General features: G+C 36.3%; 1 protein-coding gene across 1 annotated transcript; it reads right to left on the reverse strand.

Annotated features, from left to right (window-relative positions):
• Window positions 1-454: 454 nt before the first annotated feature.
• On the reverse strand, window positions 455-19,061 carry LOC131648652 (uncharacterized). The gene is made up of 10 exons (XM_058918389.1): window positions 18,179-19,061; window positions 17,806-18,009; window positions 17,568-17,646; window positions 16,554-17,461; window positions 15,230-16,447; window positions 14,842-15,060; window positions 13,889-14,746; window positions 13,530-13,787; window positions 644-891; window positions 455-508 (listed from the first exon to the last, which is right to left on the reverse strand). The coding sequence occupies exons 1-10, from the start codon at window positions 19,059-19,061 to the stop codon at window positions 455-457; spliced, it is 4,929 nt and encodes a 1,642-aa protein (XP_058774372.1).
• Between the last annotated feature and the right edge of the window lie 1,307 nt (window positions 19,062-20,368).

The following is a 20,368-nucleotide window of genomic DNA, read 5'->3' on the forward strand; positions in this document are numbered from 1 at the left end:
TACAAAGATATATCTCCGAATTCTGTCTAATAAAAAAACTTAATTTTTTTTTACTTATATCTAAATTTTAGCTTTAGCATTAATCTATCTAATCTTCTAATTATATTATGTCTATTTTATTATGTGCATCAAACCAACCAAAATCAAAATGTATTCAAAAAGAAAATATTAAAATTAACAAAATCAAATAACTTTTTAAACTAAACTAGTAGGAAACCCGTGCTATCGCACGGGTCTGGTCGGGATGATATTACATGAATCAGTCTATCATTTGTAATGTTCCCTTATATAAATTAACGACATATATTTAGCCTAAGTGTTTTCCAAGTTTTAGTAAATATTAATAAATGTTAAACACATGACACAAAACGGCAAAACAATGAAAAAGCTATTAATACATTCAATTTTTTATGTCTTAAAATAAAAACAATAAACATATTTGCTGGTATAAATATCAGATGCTATCTTCTTGTATGATTGCAACCAGCCAACAACATGCATCGTATACCTACATTATAAAATGTATAAAACAATATATGATTAAGAATAAAATTTAAGGCATATCAATATTGTGTGTTTCATATAGAGTTACAAAGATGGAAAAGAAGAATAAGCTTACCTTCTAACAAAGTGATTGGAAAACCTCCTTGTATACAACATTTGTGGTAGTGGAGCACAGAACATTCTCTTTGTCATGTATTAAGATTTTAAGACCACTTTTTATAGTAACTCTTGAGATTGCAACATAAAGTTGTCCATGACTAAACACGGGAGAAGGCAAATACAAACCAACACTATCAAGAGACTGGCCTTGAGACTTATTAATTGTCATTGCGTAAGAGACAATAATTGGAAATTGTCTCCTAATCAACTTAAATGGCCACGGTGACTCTGAAGGTGACATAGACATTCGAGGAATGTAAAAAAGGTTACCTATGTTCTTGCTGTCATACCCCAATTTTTGACCCTAAGATCCTATATCATTCATATCTCAATCACTAATCAAGAGCTTCACTTGGAAGTTTTGTTTATGGTGTTGCACTCACCTCATCAATAAGAGGGACCATCAAGCACCAATGATTGTTTATCTTGTATGCATACTATACTAACCCAAATACCAAAAACATTGCTTTGTTTCTTTGTAGGCTTTTTTTTTGTAGGTACCAAGCCAAGACATGCAATAAACAAGGCATTTTTCAAATTTTTGACTGATGAAATCGATTTCCCTACTGGGTAAATCGATTTCCCTGCAGCAATCTTCAACAAAATCACATTCTGGACAGCATGAAATCGATTTCCCTAGTGTATTTTGCGCCAAATTCTCTTCTGGAACAGAGTGAAATCGATTTCACTCCTGGGGAAATCGATTTCCTTAAGGCGAAATTCAAAAAATATAAGGAGGGAAGCTTGACATCATTTTGGCACCTTTTTCTTTGATTATTTTTGATCATTTTACCAATTTTCCACCTCATCAAAATTAACCCCTTCATTAAACCCACTTAAACCTCATTTTACCATTTATTACCATTTAAATGCCACTTTAATCACCAATTAAACACAAGCTAATTACCAAATGCAAAAAGACCAAATTACCACTACTCTTGCTCTCATCCTATAAATAAAGCCCACTACTCTCTCATTTCTCAAGCTTTTGAGAGCCAAAAAACCCCTTGCAATTTCTCTCCTCATCCCTACCAAATTCACCAAAGCTCTTTGTTCTTTCATAAAGTTTGTGAGTCACATCTTGAACCTCACAAACTTTGAGCTAAACCACCATCTATTTCACTCTTTTTTCTTCAATTGTTGAGAGATCAAGATTTGTGTTGGTGATTCTTGAAGTAGATCTAAGTTTTGTTCAAGATTTGGTAATTTTCTTCATCCTTTTTGTATATCATGATGTAGATCTTTGTTGCTTGTGTGTGATGCATCTTTGATGCTATATTGGTGCTATTTGATGGTGATTTGATGGAAAATTCGTGCTCCAATTGATATGTGATCATAAGGTGTTTGTATGTTTGCTTAAGTCAAGTTTTATGCCTTTAAATGTTGTTTTTGCTGAAATTTGCACTGGTCAAATCGATTTCCTTAAGGCTCAAATCGATTTCATGCTGTACGTAACTTGTTTTTTTTGAAAACTGCCTTATGGAAATCGATTTCCCTCTGCATGAAATCGATTTCCTACTGGCAGAATGTGTTTTTTTGCCTTTTTTTATGCTTGTTTTGGCTTCCTACTTCCTCCACTTCATTAATATCATTGGATCTAGGATGTTGATAGGTTTGAAATGACCTAATCCATAATATTAGATGAATGATACTAATGATAGTGTGAGTTGATTATCTTTTATGTTTTCATTCTTATTTTCATCTTATCTTTCTTTTGATCGATGAAAGTCTTAACATCTTGAGAATTCTATGGATTCTTGATGAAGACTAGATCAATTTGTTTTCATTCTTAATTTCATCTTATCTTTCTTTTGATCGATGAAAGTCTTAATATCTTGAGAATTCTATGGATTCTTGATAAAGACTAGATCAATTTGTTTCTATTCTTATCTTTTTCATCTTGTTTTCTTTGATCGATGAAAGTCTTAACATCTTGAGAATTCTATGGATTCTTGATGAAGACTAGATCAATTTGTTTTCCTTATTATCTTTTCATCATATTTGCTTTTGATCGATGAAAGTCTTAATATCTTGAGAATTCTATGGATTCTTGATAAAGTCTAGATCATTTCTTCTTCTCCTTCTTATTTCTTTTGATTAATAATCTTGATACATGGAGAGTTCTCCTACATTTGTCCCGACTCGATAAAAGATCAAATATGGAAGAGAATTGTATGCGGTTGATTTAAGACTTGTGGAGGTTTTTATCGTGTAGTCGCTATGATTTTATCAAGCTTCTGATAAGCCCCATTGACTTTAAATCCGAGTACATCATTCACTCACCATAGATCTTCCTACTAACTTTGATAACATACTTGACAAGTTTCAAGATGGTTATCTTTAACATTTAACAACTAACTTTAATTTCCGCACCTTTTATATTACCGCTCTTTATATTTCTCGCCTTATCGCTTTACTTTATCATTTCATCATATTTACTTTCCGTCATTTTCTCTTTGTCCACTTGGACATATGTTTATGCTTCTGTTATTTTTCTTTTGACCACTTGGACCATACTTTATTTTTTCGCTAAAACACTAATAAATAACCAAAATCTAAAAAATACATAAGGTTCTCTTTGGACTATCGGTTACTATCCCTAGCACTTTGGAGATTCGGACTTATGGACCTAGTACCTCTGGACTCATTCTATTACTATCCTGTGATTGTTCTGTCTGTCTGGCATTGTTCTGTTGTATGTTTATGTGTGCAGGTATTTCCTTGAAAGTCCTTGATGGTTAATTCCAAGGCATTGAGATAAGGATTTTACCTGAAAACAGCCGTTACTCTGCCCGATTTTCGTCAGAATTCTTAATGTGCTTAATGAAAAAGGGTTCTAAGACAATAAGTTCATCTGGATCCCCCAAGTGTTAATGCGTTGGTATTGATAAGTCCAAAGGATGGGAAATCTACCTTGACTCACAATGTCAAGTGTTGGCTTCTTATTTGGTTAGACCGTTTCTTTCCTTAGCTTTTATTTTACGCAATAGGATAGCCTCTTCATCTCCTCCCATTCTTAAATTTTCAAAATCTTCTCCCTTTTTCCAAAACATTCTTATGTTTGCAAACCTTTTCAAAACCTTTTCTTAAAAATATCTTTCGCCCTTAGTGGCTTTTCTTCAAAAGTTTAGACACCGTTAATTGTCGAAACGAGCGGTTATACCCCACGATTTTGAAATTGATTGATAATAACGAGATCTTTTCCGCGTGAGAGAGCTAGTGGCATACTCGTTGATTTTATCCGAGTTGGAGCCCTTCTTTCATTTGCGATGCAAAGAACTTGTTTGTTCTCATGCTCAAGATCAATGGTTGAGTATTTCTCTCTAACGACAACAAAGTGTTTATTCGTTTTTAAAACGTTTTTCCCAAAAGCGGAACTACATTAGCTCTGACTTCTCCATTGCACCGAGGAGGTATGTAGGCCCAAAGCTTAACGCTTTGCCGAGCTTATTTTAAAAATAAAACAAACCGTTTTTTTAGCACACACACAACACATATTTTCAAAAAGGTTCCTGTGGAGTACCACAGATATGAGGGGTGCTTAAAACCTTCCCCTCATATAATCAACACCCGAACCTGAGTTCTCTTTTCTTGTTTTTTAAAAACAAAATTTTGGGTTTTACGTTCTTTTCCCTTTTCCTTTGAAAAAATAAAGCGCGGTGGCGATTTCAAAACGGAATATTGATTCGAGTCAATCCCATGGCTTCGATGTCAGATTTTCCCCGCTACAGAAAAATGGCGACTTCACTGGGGAACCAGTTTTTTAAGTGTGTTAAGCCTATTTTTGTTTATCTGTGTGTTTTATCTGTATATATTGTTGTGTGCTTTGTTTGTTATTTTCTTTTTTTTTCTGTTTGGTGCTCGATGGTTCCTCTGTGATGAGATAAAGTTCTAACCCGAACTTTTGTGAGTAACTTGAGATAGGAGGTGGTAAGACCAATAGTCGCATGTCAGGAGCAATCCTTACCATGAGCGTCATATGGTGGAACCCCAATCAGTGGAGGCCTCATGGAAGGTAGTAGAGGTTGTTACGAACCATCGTGATAACGCTATTACTTTCAATAGTGAGTGTCCGTAGAAGCTGAATGGCCTAGAACCTTTTTAACACATCTAAGCCTTTTTTAGGATGTAGTGCAGAAACAAGATCAAGTACCAATTTGAGCTTGTTGTCATGCGATACTACGCTCAGACGAGGTCTTTTTAGGCATATTATTGGCGCCCATGAGCAATTGTGCGTGCCGGTAATATCCGATAGAAGATTGAAAACTCTGGGAACCTTTGTAGAACCCGATCGGCAGGTACAAAATTCCCTAGATCATACCTTTTGGGATGGTTGGACCCATGACTCCATGCTCGTGACGTCGAACCTTTGAACTATGATCTTATGTGACCTTGCGTACTCTTGGTTGTGGTTGATGCATAAACCATGCATTCATGCATCCATGAAAACTCTTTTTCTTTTGATTTTCAAGGAACTTAGAGGTCTTTCCTTGTAAACATCATAAGTTTCATCAAACTCAATGGATCTTGGGTGTTGATGGGGTGAAAACTCTAATCCACCAAAATGGATGATTGATTTTGATGATAACTTAATCAAGGCTTTAGTCCAATGTTTGAGTGTTTACAAGTTAATATCTTAAGTTCCTTGAAACTCAAAAATTAAAATAAAAAAAAACAAATTACTGCATTGCATGCATCATTCTACATTTGGTCCTGCTTTCTAAAGAAGTTTTCCAGAGCCTTATTTCCTTTCTCCTGGTATCATCAGTACAACGCTCGTGCTAAGAAGAAATGGAAAGCATCAAACAAGAGATTCTTGAGCTCCGTGAAGAGGTGGTTACTTTGAAGGCTGGTATGGAGCATCTGACTGCTCTAGTTGAGGCTCTAGTTGCTGCCCAAATCAATCCTCCTATGAAGGAAGAAAGGATGGCAAAAGTCTTTCTTGAAACTCTGAACTCATCCTTTCCTAAGGGGATAGTAGTCCGTACACCTACTGACTCCCATGGAGAGGTGGATATGAATGCGCTTCTAGAAAAAGATGTCAGAAAGGAATGTTTGCTTGAAGAAGGTAACTCAGTTGGTATTGTGAAGAAGTTTGGTAATGACTTTTCAAAGAAGAGAATCAGAGGAGTTAACCATCATCAACGTCAGTATGTCATTCCTGTATCCAATGCAGTTCATGCGATTCCAGATTATCAGCAGAGTACTCGTCATCGAGCTCCTCCACCGAACGAGCAAAATCAACCTCAAAAGGGGAATTTTGGTCCTATCCCCATGACTTACACAGAATTGTACCCTGCTTTGATTTGTAAGAATTTGGTTCAGATAAAGTCACCGCCTCCTAATCCCGAGAAACTCCCTTGGTGGTACAATGCTGATGTTACTTGTGCTTTTCATCAGAATGCTCCTGGACATGACTTAGAGAATTGTTGGCCTCTAAAAAATGAAGTTCAAAGATTAATCCATGCTGGTATTTTGAATTTCCAAGATGTTGGTTTTGATGTTCAAGCCAATTCTTTGCCAAAACAGGATTGAATCACTATTGATGGTAGCCTGAAGTTTGAAAGATGTTTCCTTCAGCACAAACCCAGATGGAGAGAGTTTTTCTCAGTTTTTAGTATTCTTATTGATTTCCATTTGTGATATTTCTTGTTTTTCAATGCATTGTTTGCATGTAGAAACTTGTTTATTTTTGAATGTTAATGCTAATGCAATGATAATGTTTGTCTTGAAGTAATCCATTCGTTTCACTCATGTTTATTTGTTTTTATGCATTATGATACCAATTACTTTTGCCAAACTCTTGCTTATGCAAAGATTGGAAGGAGGATGATGATCTGAAAATGCAAAATTTCTGGTTGTATGCTTTTGAATAAAACCCTGCTGATGATGTACAGGCATTGTTTCAAATTCCCAAACACTGGAGATATAAGGAAGATAATCCCTTGTTAACCCCTTTGAGCCTTGAAGTAGGAGTTTATTTTCCAAACGAAAAAAACCTAATTTTTAACCTGGGGCAGGGTAGTCTTCAGTTAATTTGACCGAGTGTTCATATTTCAAAAAGGATTGTGCATCCAAAGGTCAAGCACGTCATATCCACATCAATGGTTGGATCATGGAAAACCACAATGGTTATTCCCCGCACATCAAAGGTTGGATCATGGAAAACCACAATGGTTATCCACCGCGCATCAAAAGGCTGGAAAATGTGAAACCACAATGGTTATCCTCCATACGCCAAGAAATGAGGCAGTCACAACCCTCTCAATAAGTCAAGACAAAGTCAATGTCACACGATTTGTTCAAATCAAAAGAATAAAAAGGAAAGAAAAAAGAAAGAAGAAAAAAGCTCGCTAAGTCAAAAACTTGAAAACAAGTGACTTAGGCAAAAGTTAGAGCATCCCGCTGGACGACCAATTCAAAAGAATCAGTCCAGGCAAAAGTTAGGGAAATAAATAAATAAAAAGAGAAAAGAGTGAAAAGTGAAAAGAAAGGACTATAAAGCAAAAGTCCTCAACAATGAACAAATCTGTGTGAATACAAAAATGAAGACAAAAGAGGTGACTGTTACTCCCAAGAAAGCTTCATTAGGTCCTTAATGGCACAAAATCCTTTTGAGAGATGAATACTCATGTTGAGTTAACTGAACATAGGACTGGAGAACATCACGAAGTTGGGGTGGGCTAAATAAACTTTGAGCCTAAAAATCCTTTTTTCTGAAAACCGTGAACCAGGCCAAGTTACAACCCTTGAAAGTCCTAATTGAAGCAGGGTTTATTTCGAAAGCATACTTAAACAAGAAAGCGTTCCTGACTCCTATCGGTTATGCTGAAAACTTGTGTTGGTATCATATGCATACAAAAATCAATGTCATTCCTTAACCAGTGATTCATTCACAAGGTTTTGTGACATCTTTTCAATAAAACTTCAAGACTTACATAATTGTTGCATTTTCATTATCATTCTCAGAATAAACATTTTTCTGCTTGTAAACATTTGTTTGACATCCAGGAAGTTTACATCTGATCATCAGTAGAAAAATAAAACATTGCCAGGGGCATGTTGTTTTCCCAGTATAATGCTTTTGCAAGTTTGACTACCATCATGGGGCAAAGCTCGAAGACTTTGTCGAGTAAAAGAATGTGCCAAGTTTAGTCAATCTGGGGCAGTTACGTCGAGATTTGACAAATCTCTCCAAAAATCTGTTGATATGGGGCAGATTATTCCAAGTCTTCATGATGCCAAGGATCTCTATGAACCTTTTTGAGGTAGTTTCCTTTCATAGACCATGTAATCTGAGGCAAGTTTTGAATCAGAAGTTACCTTGATCACCTCATTAGCTTGAAGAACAAAGGTTGTTGCCATGATCAATCCAGAGTATGTCACTCTCTACCAAGAAGTTTTGAGACAACCGTTGACTGTTGGGTTTTCTTTCTCACCTTGTGTTGAGTTTTGAACTAAAATCCCCCGCATGTTAACTTGTTTGCTTTGATGTTAACTTCTTATTTCCTCTGCAAGTTCAGAATGGAGATTTTCTCCAAAGAAATTTTCTCTGATTTCCATAATAGAGCTTGATGTGTTGTCCAATCTTTTTGATAAGAAGAAGATGATCTGTAAACTCCTCACAGAGATTGATTAATCCCCAGTTGAGTTTATTCCTCAAGGGGCAAAGCTTTGTTTGACCGTTTCTATCCAGCTTGTTCTTGGAGTTGAACTTTGGTCTCTTACAATACTATTTTGAACCTCTCTAGGCTGGGAAACCTAGATTGAGAAGGCATTTATTTTGCACCTCTTGAGGATTATGCTTTCCTCTATAATGGAGAACTTGTTTGTGATTGATGTTCCTATCAGATATCGAAAGATTTATTTTCCGGCAGTGATGTTATTGCACTCCCTTGGAATTTGTGCTTGAAAGCAAGGGGCAGGTTTTGACTTTGAGCAACTTGTGTTATCCCCATCATGTTTTGGTTGACAACAAATTGAAGCCTCTTTATTTGAGCAAGTTTGTGCGTCTCCACATATCAATCTTATCTTCAAATCAAGTGATGATCTCTCATACTTTATGAACTTCTTGATTCCAAATGGAAGAAGCTCAACGAATGGCAGTCTCTTTCAGCAGAAGACAGTTCGTTCCGCTTAAGGATTTCTCGACAGGGTCGGCAAATGGCAGTCTCTTTCAGCAGAAGACAGTTTGTTCCCTTTGAGATAACGGATGGCAGTCTTCTTCATGAAGACAGTTCGTTTAAGAATTCTAATTTTAAAGTCAGCAAATGGCAGTCTCCTCCATTAGAAGACAGTTTGCTCACTTTTTCCTAAGATGGGTCAACGAATGGCAGTCTCTTTCAGCAGAAGACATTTCGTTCCGCTTAAGGATTTCTCGACAGGGTCGGCAAATGGCAGTCTCTTTCAGCAGAAGACAGTTTGTTCCCTTTGAGATAACGGATGGCAGTCTTCTTCATGAAGACAGTTCGTTTAAGAATTCTTGTTTTAAAGTCAGCAAATGGCAGTCTCCTCCATTAGAAGACAGTTTGCTCACTTTTTCCTAAGATGGGTCAACGAATGGCAGTCTCTTTCGGCAGAAGACAGTTCGTTCCGCTTAAGGATTTATCAACAGGGTCGGCAAATGGCAGTCTCTTTCAGCAGAAGACAGTTTGTTCCCTTTGAGATAACGAATGGCAGCCTTCTTCACGAAGACAGTTCGTTTTTGCTTAAAGATTCCTCAGCAAAGTCAGCAAATGGTAAGTCGCTTCAGTGTAAGTGACAGTTTGCATCCAGTTCCTTTTCTCAAGCCATGTCCTTGATTAAAGAAGAAGTTGATCCCTATTCTCAGCGGCAACTCATTGTTCTCAGCAGCTTATCGTCAACCATTGAGGCGGTAATTCAATTTTCTTCTACCTTCAACTATTGAGTTGGTAGCTTATCGTCAACCATTGAGGCGGTAATTCGATCTTCTTCTACCTTCAACCATTGAGTTGGTAGCTTATCGTCAACTATTGAGACGGTAATTCAATTTTCTTCTACCTTCAACTATTGAGTTGGTAGCCTATCGTCAACCATTGAGGCGCGAAAGGTGGTGCTATAACCTCTCTGACGCGAAGTGTTTTCCCCAGAGAAGTTTCTTTTCCCACCAAAGTTCCGTCTCTCCAACAAAGTCTTGCTTTCCCCAGTGGAGTCTCTACTTGCAAGACATTTGTTTCCCCAGCGGAGTTATAGCAAGACATTTATTTTCCCCAGTGGATCACCTGTTACTCCCCAGTGTTGTCATGCTTTATTATCATCACATGCATTCATTAACATTGCATTGCATCTTAGGATCAAAAATTGTGTCTTATATATTTAAGTCTCTTCGATTTTGTCAAAACGAAGATTTCCAATCATCGTATCTCCAAATCGAAGAAACTTAAATAGGGGCATCTGTCATACCCCAATTTTTGACCCTAAGATCCTATATCATTCATATCTCAATCACTAATCAAGAGCTTCACTTGGAAGTTTTGTTTATGGTGTTGCACTCACCTCATCAATAAGAGGGACCATCAAGCACCAATGATTGTTTATCTTGTATGCATACTATACTAACCCAAATACCAAAAACATTGCTTTGTTTCTTTGTAGGCTTTTTTTTTGTAGGTACCAAGCCAAGACATGCAATAAACAAGGCATTTTTCAAATTTTTGACTGATGAAATCGATTTCCCTACTGGGTAAATCGATTTCCCTGCAGCAATCTTCAACAAAATCACATTCTGGACAGCATGAAATCGATTTCCCTAGTGTATTTTGCGCCAAATTCTCTTCTGGAACAGAGTGAAATCGATTTCACTCCTGGGGAAATCGATTTCCTTAAGGCGAAATTCAAAAAATATAAGGAGGGAAGCTTGACATCATTTTGGCACCTTTTTCTTTGATTATTTTTTATCATTTTACCAATTTTCCACCTCATCAAAATTAACCCCTTCATTAAACCCACTTAAACCTCATTTTACCATTTATTACCATTTAAATGCCACTTTAATCACCAATTAAACACAAGCTAATTACCAAATGCAAAAAGACCAAATTACCACTACTCTTGCTCTCATCCTATAAATAAAGCCCACTACTCTCTCATTTCTCAAGCTTTTGAGAGCCAAAAAACCCCTTGCAATTTCTCTCCTCATCCCTACCAAATTCACCAAAGCTCTTTGTTCTTTCATAAAGTTTGTGAGTCACATCTTGAACCTCACAAACTTTGAGCTAAACCACCATCTATTTCACTCTTTTTTCTTCAATTGTTGAGAGATCAAGATTTGTGTTGGTGATTCTTGAAGTAGATCTAAGTTTTGTTCAAGATTTGGTAATTTTCTTCATCCTTTTTGTATATCATGATGTAGATCTTTGTTGCTTGTGTGTGATGCATCTTTGATGCTATATTGGTGCTATTTGATGGTGATTTGATGGAAAATTCGTGCTCCAATTGATATGTGATCATAAGGTGTTTGTATGTTTGCTTAAGTCAAGTTTTATGCCTTTAAATGTTGTTTTTGCTGAAATTTGCACTGGTCAAATCGATTTCCTTAAGGCTCAAATCGATTTCATGCTGTACGTAACTTGTTTTTTTTGAAAACTGCCTTATGGAAATCGATTTCCCTCTGCATGAAATCGATTTCCTGCTGGCAGAATGTGTTTTTTTGCCTTTTTTATGCTTGTTTTGGCTTCCTACTTCCTCCACTTCATTAATATCATTGGATCTAGGATGTTGATAGGTTTGAAATGACCTAATCCATAATATTAGATGAATGATACTAATGATAGTGTGAGTTGATTATCTTTTATGTTTTCATTCTTATTTTCATCTTATCTTTCTTTTGATCGATGAAAGTCTTAACATCTTGAGAATTCTATGGATTCTTGATGAAGACTAGATCAATTTGTTTTTATTCTTAATTTCATCTTATCTTTCTTTTGATCGATGAAAGTCTTAATATCTTGAGAATTCTATGGATTCTTGATAAAGACTAGATCAATTTGTTTCTATTCTTATCTTTTTCATCTTGTTTTCTTTGATCGATGAAAGTCTTAACATCTTGAGAATTCTATGGATTCTTGATGAAGACTAGATCAATTTGTTTTCCTTATTATCTTTTCATCATATTTGCTTTTGATCGATGAAAGTCTTAATATCTTGAGAATTCTATGGATTCTTGATAAAGGCTAGATCATTTCTTCTTCTCCTTCTTATTTCTTTTGATTAATAATTTTGATACATGGAGAGTTCTCCTACATTTGTCCCGACTCGATAAAAGATCAAATATGGAAGAGAATTGTATGCGGTTGATTTAAGACTTGTGGAGGTTTTTATCGTGTAGTCGCTATGATTTTATCAAGCTTCTGATAAGCCCCATTGACTTTAAATCCGAGTACATCATTCACTCACCATAGATCTTCCTACTAACTTTGATAACATACTTGACAAGTTTCAAGATGGTTATCTTTAACATTTAACAACTAACTTTAATTTCCGCACCTTTTATATTACCGCTCTTTATATTTCTCGCCTTATCGCTTTACTTTATCATTTCATCATATTTACTTTCCTTCATTTTCTCTTTGTCCACTTGGACATATGTTTATGCTTCTGTTATTTTTCTTTTGTCCACTTGGACCATACTTTATTTTTTCGCTAAAACACTAATAAATAACCAAAATCTAAAAAATACATAAGGTTCTCTTTGGACTATCGGTTACTATCCCTAGCACTTTGGAGATTCGGACTTATGGACCTAGTACCTCTGGACTCATTCTATTACTATCCTGTGATTGTTCTGTCTGTCTGGCATTGTTCTGTTGTATGTTTATGTGTGCAGGTATTTCCTTGAAAGTCCTTGATGGTTAATTCCAAGGCATTGAGATAAGGATTTTACCCGAAAACAGCCGTTACTCTGCCCGATTTTCGTCAGAATTCTTAATGTGCTTAATGAAAAAGGGTTCTAAGACAATAAGTTCATCTGGATCCCCCAAGTGTTAATGCGTTGGTATTGATAAGTCCAAAGGATGGGAAATCTACCTTGACTCACAATGTCAAGTGTTGGCTTCTTATTTGGTTAGACCGTTTCTTTCCTTAGCTTTTATTTTACGCAATAGGATAGCCTCTTCATCTCCTCCCATTCTTAAATTTTCAAAATCTTCTCCCTTTTTCCAAAACATTCTTATGTTTGCAAACCTTTTCAAAACCTTTTCTTAAAAATATCTTTCGCCCTTAGTGGCTTTTCTTCAAAAGTTTAGACACCGTTAATTGTCGAAACGAGCGGTTATACCCCACGATTTTGAAATTGATTGATAATAACGAGATCTTTTCCGCGTGAGAGAGCTAGTGGCATACTCGTTGATTTTATCCGAGTTGGAGCCCTTCTTTCATTTGCGATGCAAAGAACTTGTTTGTTCTCATGCTCAAGATCAATGGCTGAGTATTTCTCTCTAACAACAACAAAGTGTTTATTCGTTTTTAAAACGTTTTTCCCAAAAGCAGAACTACATTAGCTCTGACTTCTCCATTGCACCGAGGAGGTATGTAGGCCCAAAGCTTAACGCTTTGCCGAGCTTATTTTAAAAATAAAACAAACCGTTTTTTAGCACACACACAACACAGATTTTCAAAAAGGTTCCTATGGAGTACCACAGATATGAGGGGTGCTTAAAACCTTCCCCTCATATAATCAACACCCGAACCTGAGTTCTCTTTTCTTGTTTTTTAAAAACAAAATTTTGGGTTTTACGTTCTTTTCCCTTTTCCTTTGAAAAAATAAAGCGCGGTGGCGATTTCAAAACGGAATATTGATTCGAGTCAATCCCATGGCTTCGATGTCAGATTTTCCCCGCTACACTTGCCAGAAATAATTTTTGCCTCAATGACATGATTGGCCAACCTTGTGACAATCAATCTTGTTCCATTACACAATCCATCTGATTGGTCCAAATTTCTCATAAGCATAATGGGAGTACCAACTTTCAATTTGATTCTAAGATTTGGTAAACCTAATGTCCTTAATTTGCTAAGAAATTCTGGAGTTAGCACTTCATAAGCTTCGGTATAACTCGTGTCAGTTCTATCGATTGAATCGTAACTAAGATACTCTTTCTCTTCACCTAAAAAAAATCAACAGAAAGATACGAACATTAGTAAATTCAAAATCATAGGCTGCATATTCTTTTTCCCATGCAACAAAAAAAGAATAAATAATTATTACCTGGTATAATGTCCAATACATAATGATTGATCTTATCCACAACTTCAATGGTTGAGGCAAGAATTGCTTTTCCTTGTAGATATGCAACATCTTGGAATACATTAACCAAATTGGGATATGTATTCTCAACAATAGCTTTGATAGGATCTTCATAATTGGTAATCAATAAATCTTGAGGAATCTCTATGTCCACCAATCCATAATTTGGTTCAGATATCTTACCATCACCGACATTTAAAATCCATTTTGAGAACTCCGCTAATTCCTTAGAACTTGTATTATCGCTTCCCTGCTGAAGTCTCATGTTTTTTGTCAGTGTTAGAACCTGGCAATAGTCCCAGATATAAGAGGAGCATATGGATGCATGAACAATATCAGAACGCCCTGCTCTCGGAACAACTGGAAGAATCTGTCTGAAGTCTCCTCCAAAAACAACAACTTTGCCGCCAAAGATTTTATTCCCAAATCCCTTCTTGGTCATGACGTCTTTAAGTGTTCTATCCAATGCCTCAAAACAATTTTTATGAGCCATAGGTGCTTCATCCCATATTATCACGTCCGTTGCCTCGAATAATTGAGAATGTTCAGTGTTTTTGTCAATATTGCAAGTGGAGTTGTCAAGTGTTGGCACAGGAATTTTGAACTTGGAATGAGCAGTTCGTCCACCTGGTAATAACAACGAAGCTATACCGCTTGAAGCAACAGCAAGCACAATTTTTTTCTTCGAACGAAGTGCACTTGATAGTGTCCTCCACATGAAAGTTTGACCAGTCCCTCCATAACCGTGTAAAAAAAAGACCCCTCCTCTTTGTTTTCCGACAGCTTCCATGATTTTTTCAAAGATCGAGCGTTGTTCATCTATCATGCATAATGTAAATTGTGATATTTCAAAAAATATCTACCTGTGGGACTGTCAGCTTATGCAATCAAATAGTATAAATATAAATTATCACCTGTAAGGGCTCGAAAGAGATTGTTGAAGTTTTCTCGCTCAGTTTCAGTATTATAATCATGTTCTTCGTAAATCAGTCGGTTTCCAACGTGCCGTGTGACATAAGCATCCGGATAAGGAATGTCTTTGAATTCGTGCAAACTTCTTCGATTGGATTGCAACATATTCTCAATCTCAATGAAGGTCAAGTTTTTCAACTCAGCTTCTGTTAACTGCATATCTATAAAAAAACACCAATTAAAACTTGATATGTCGTGGCATGGAAGTTAATTTAAAAGGAACATATTTTAGAAGATTCCTTGTTTGTGAGAACCTCAAACTGAGATACGCATAAAAGCTTGTTATACACACAACAAATAATCTATTATAAATATATCGCAACAATGTACCTTTTATATTAGTTAACTGTCTTTGTTGGTGCAGAATACCGTCGGACAGCGTCTTCCAAGTTTTTTGCCAAACGTGACGCGGTCTGTTAATTGTACCGGACAATAGCATAGTTACGAATAACTTTCTCAAAAAATGTCCCGAACCCCAATCTTTGGCCTCGTTAATGGCTGCAACATATTCCTTGTCATCATTAAGAAATCCCATTTCAAAACATGCATCCCTAAAACTGTCCCGAACAATTCCACCGACCTTTTTTATATCCTCGTAACATGTTGGCCCTTTTGCAACAGTCAGCATCATTCTCAGGTAATACAGCTCACCTGTACTTGGAGGAACCCAGATTAGTCTTCCAATGGTGTGCCCTCTCTTACGCGGTCTCCATCGTCGGTATCTTTTATCATAAACAAACTTAGTGAGGAAATTTGAGTAGGTCAGATTTCTGGCCTCTAGATATGTTTTGTTTGCTTCCATCCAAGCGGTAAACATTGATTCCTTCACACTTGGTTTTTCAAGAACCTCATCTATCAGTTCGTAATTTGTATAATATACCGAATTATCGCCCTCAAGATGAAAATATAATCTTTCTACTGCAGGAGACCTTCCATGAATGGGAAAAGAAAATATTCTCCAACATGCTTCGCTTGGTGAGACATATCTACAATCAAGATACTGCTTGATTTCATCGCCATTTTTAGTGGTCAAAGGACTGTCGTTGTCTCCTACGACAGCAGCGGTAATCCTGTCATACCCCTTGTTTATATATTTAAATAAGTACTTAACCGAAGTACCTTGATTACACCATTCCATATTAATGTGAGCTTGAAATTTCTTCAACAGATATGGATTGTGAGGAACAACAGATCTGTTATCAAGAACAACGTTTTTTATCGTAACAGTGTTTCCAGTATCCCTCCTTCGGTACACAGGATATCCATCCTGATCAACTACGGTCTGAGGCTGCCATTTTTTTGGAAAGAATTTAGAGCATTTTGCGTCTTTCATGCAAGGTGACAGCATGTTTGCCAAACCACACGAACCGTGAATCATATGTCTCTTCACCAGATTATACAATTCCACATCATCTTCTTTTGATGGTATATCTGCTGAAATGATGTTGTTTATGTCCTCGGCAGTGGGATACTTGCTTTGAGGATGCATGAATAGCAAAATATGTGCATGTGGTAAACCCCTCTTTTGAAACTCAACGGTGTATATATCTGCATAAAATTATAGCAATGAGAGCTTATGATTATATGAGGTTTTAAATAGAAGTGATAAACATAAAACATAGTTTGACGGCATGAAATTAATAATATGACTTACATGCAACCACTCTCCCTAAGACATGCTTCTTAGTCAAATCAAACAACAACTCATCCAACTTAATTTTAAAAACTCTTGATATAATGTCGGGACGATCATGGGGCTGCAACCTCATTGGGTGAAGCAGTCTTTTGACTTCGGGCCACATTGGATTGCATGTAAATGTGATAAAAAGGCCAGGAAAACCAATATGACTACAAATAGCCATTGCATCAAAATACAATTGCTCCATGTATCTTCGACTTCCAACATAAGTTGATGGTAAAACAACCCTCTTACCCTTGTTTGCTCCTTGAGTGTTCTGATCATGTTCTGGATCGTTCAAATTATTGTATTTTGAAACTCTTAGTTTTTTCTGGTGCAAGCGTATGTAATTCAACCTTTGAGACTCCATCATGGTGAAACCATCAACCAAAAATTGCTGAAAAAGCCTTCTGGACATCAAAAGTGTGTGTGCTTCGGTTGGTCTGGTTTGAATCCGAAACGTAAGCCATTCTCTGATAGTAAGTTTATTCTTCTTTTTCTTTGCTTTTGTTTCCCTGTGTAGAATACCGATTCTAAAACCATCTTCGCCATATGGAAACAAAAGTGGATATTGTAAAGCAAGATAACTTGGATGAAACTCACTTATCCTTTTCATCCTCCCACTCTGTCTCTCAAGTATAATATGTCTCTTAGAACCTGTATCAACATCACCAACGATAAGTGCGGCAACTTCAGAAACTGTTGGTTGATTATAAACTCTTCCGTCCTTGGATCGATCGGCGATTAATTTCAGTTTTAGATCGGGTACATGAGAATCTTTTAGTCGATCTGCTGCCATCCTAAATGTTTTAGCATGTGTGTTGAACTCATCAAGCATAAGTTTCAATTTTCCAACCGCTTCTGGATTCACATTAGGATTATGACTGTAACACATTTTATAAAACAGTTAGTGTACATGCATTATGAACTTATATAGAAGAAGGTAAAACATAATAATGTCATAAAACAAAGGAAGAATTCAGACATTACCCTATTCCTTCCATTCTATGATGGATTTCATTATCAGTGTCATAAATATAAAGCTGTGCAAATTTTGGTGTTTCTCCATCTAAAGGGAGCATGCTCCCAATTCAATGGCAAGTCTGTCCATGTATCCTTATGTTAGGCGGTCCTCCTGCCGATTGGTATCTATTGTCAAACTTCATTCCGGGTGACGTAAAAGAAAACATAATGTTGTATAATCTGCAATACTGCTGATTGTTTATACAGTCTGAATCATTATCATCAGACAATAGATGCTTTAGTAACAGTGGCGGTTCATTCAAAAGCGGCAACACAACTTTAACATTTCCACAACATAATTGGAATTTGGGTACATCACTATGTTTTCGTTTGTCTGTCTTCTCTTGATACCACATCAGTGCTCCACAATGTATGCATTCGACAATTGGATCACCGATATCAGAGTAGCCTGTTTTATTCAAACAAACACGAAACAAGTCATAATTTAGAATTAAATAGTCACAAGTATAGATGTTTCATGACTACAGCATTGAATATGGCATGGCTTACAGGAATCTAATCACATTAGTTAGTTTGAAGTATAAAATAAAGTGTCACATACATCTATACATATGTACCAGAATCTTTCACGTTTTGCGGCGCATAGTTTGGTTCTATGGTTTCTTCATCATCAAGAGTTGATGCTGTGTCATAGTCAGGATTTGCATTTATGAACTCACAATCACTATCAGATATTGAATCATCCTTTGTTCCATCTTCAACGGTTTCATCTGCTTCTTTATTAACACTTGTGTTGCGGTGAATATTGCTTGTGGATGAAGACTCATCATAATGATCAATATTTGAGAATTTTTTGAATAGATTGGCGGCCATAGATTGAATAGCACCAACATTCAATTGTCTTCTGGATGAAACGACTAATCCACTTTGCAGTGTATTAACGTTTTTGAAGACTTGATTAGCAAAGGAAGATGTTGTACCACTTGAAGGTGTGTTTGTATCGAGGCTGACAGGAGAATTGAAAGCATGTTGTCTGCTCAGCCGTGGCGTATTTGGTTGAATAATTGTCTTTGTTCGTTGATATGATGTCGCAGCTACCAGGTTAGGGGACATGGTATCCATAGTACATGTTGAATTTGAGCTGCATGAACCAACTTTGGGTGTTGTCGTATTTGACTTCAGTTTATAAGCATTGCGTTGCCTTTGATTCTGAAACTTATTGACACTAACGTTTCCACCCGTTGCTGATGACCTTAGAAGCTCTGCTGGATGTGTATTCAAATTTTGACTCCTTTGATTAATCACTGAAGAAGTGATGTTAGAAAGTGGTGTTCTGATGTTGTCAATGGATGGATGATAGTTCCTACTGAAACATACTTCAAAATCCAATTCTTTATCACCAACTCTACTTCTTTTCAATCTTCTTTCACTGAGAATTTGTTTCCTCCTTCTTCTTGCCAATGCTGCAACTTTCTTACTCTCACAATCGTGTGATTCCATAATAGCTATGTAAATGGTTTGCTAAGTATACCTCATGCAAACAAAATAAAAGACAACACCTATAGGATTCTAATGTGAAAAGTGTTTTCTCATACCTATTTTGTTATTTGAACAGTCAGCCAATTAAAACAGAGAGAATATGGTAAGGATGTGTATACCTATTAAATGTCCACGCACAATGGTATTTGCTATTATCTTTAACGTGCTTTGCCTTATTAATAATTAACCATCTAATTATGACAGTAAAAACGTTAAAGACATGAGAGGGGATATTAAAGTTGATGGTTAAGTGTTTGGTCAGCATAATTATTCCATTTAATCAATTAATGGTAAAATAACAAAACTATTGGTAAACCACAAAAAGGTTACAATCAATGATAACATTGAATACAGAAAAATGGCATTAACGAAAAGTGCAATTAAATTAAAAGAAAAAAAACATTGGAAAACGCAAATGCAGTAAGTATAATCCCTCACCAATGAATAGTAACAACTTATACTTGTAATGTGAAAGGGCAGACACGTTTTGCAAGGCCATACCTTTTGAGATTTGCTTCCAGATTTTCTTCTTGTGTTATAATCAAAAATCAAATCACATATCTCCTCTTACTATTATCCCTTGCATGCAAAAACAAAACCAGTCAAAGAAACATACTCCCAAAGCATTCGATTCAACACATCCCTGCGAAAATGTCTTATTCTTCATGGAGTGGCGGGTAAGGTTATGGATAGAACGTACATACCTCTGTTTGTCTTTGTTGCAACATCCATTTGATCGTTTTTTTATAATAATCTGGAAACAACCGTGGTAACTTCTGTTTGAAAACAGGTTCTTGTCTATTGACACTGAGGAAATCAACTGCATATTAGGCAAGAAAGCTGATGACGATGAAGTATCTGATGGAAACACCAAATCTGTATTGAAAGAAGTGAAAGTTGAGGAGGATGAAATAGGGCAAAGCTCAAAGACCCAACTGGCTTCTTTGTTGAATGAATTAGGGCAAACCTCTGGAGCAAACCATGATGCGCTGCCGAAGGATGTGAAAATGGAGTGTGATGCTGGCCAGCCTTCTCAGATGAATAACAATGATAAAGTGCTGCAGAAAGAGATATCATGGGAAAAAGAGATCACCAAGTCCCAAATTAGAGGTCATCAAGTGATGGTAAGATTTCTGACTTCAACAGTACTTTACTTTGTACGGTTAATGATGTGAACATTGTTAATAACAACAAATTTGTAATGCAATAACACAAACCAAACATCATTTAACAACTTCAATAAACTAATTGTGTTGATCATTAAGCAT

The sequence above is a fragment of the Vicia villosa genome, linkage group LG2 (assembly GCF_029867415.1).
Source record: "Vicia villosa cultivar HV-30 ecotype Madison, WI linkage group LG2, Vvil1.0, whole genome shotgun sequence".
Lineage (NCBI taxonomy): Eukaryota > Viridiplantae > Streptophyta > Magnoliopsida > Fabales > Fabaceae > Vicia > Vicia villosa.

Excerpts from the sequence above, each read along its gene's own strand:
- LOC131648652 (XM_058918389.1), bottom strand. The coding sequence starts at position 19,061 with ATGGAATCACACGATTGTGAGAGTAAGAAAGTTGCAGCATTGGCAAGA. Across the intron at positions 17,462-17,567 it reads CATAGAATGGAAGGAATAGG|TCATAATCCTAATGTGAATC; the intron begins GTAATGTCTGAA and ends AATGTGTTACAG. Across the intron at positions 509-643 it reads CAAATGTTGTATACAAGGAG|GTATACGATGCATGTTGTTG; the intron begins GTTTTCCAATCA and ends TTTATAATGTAG.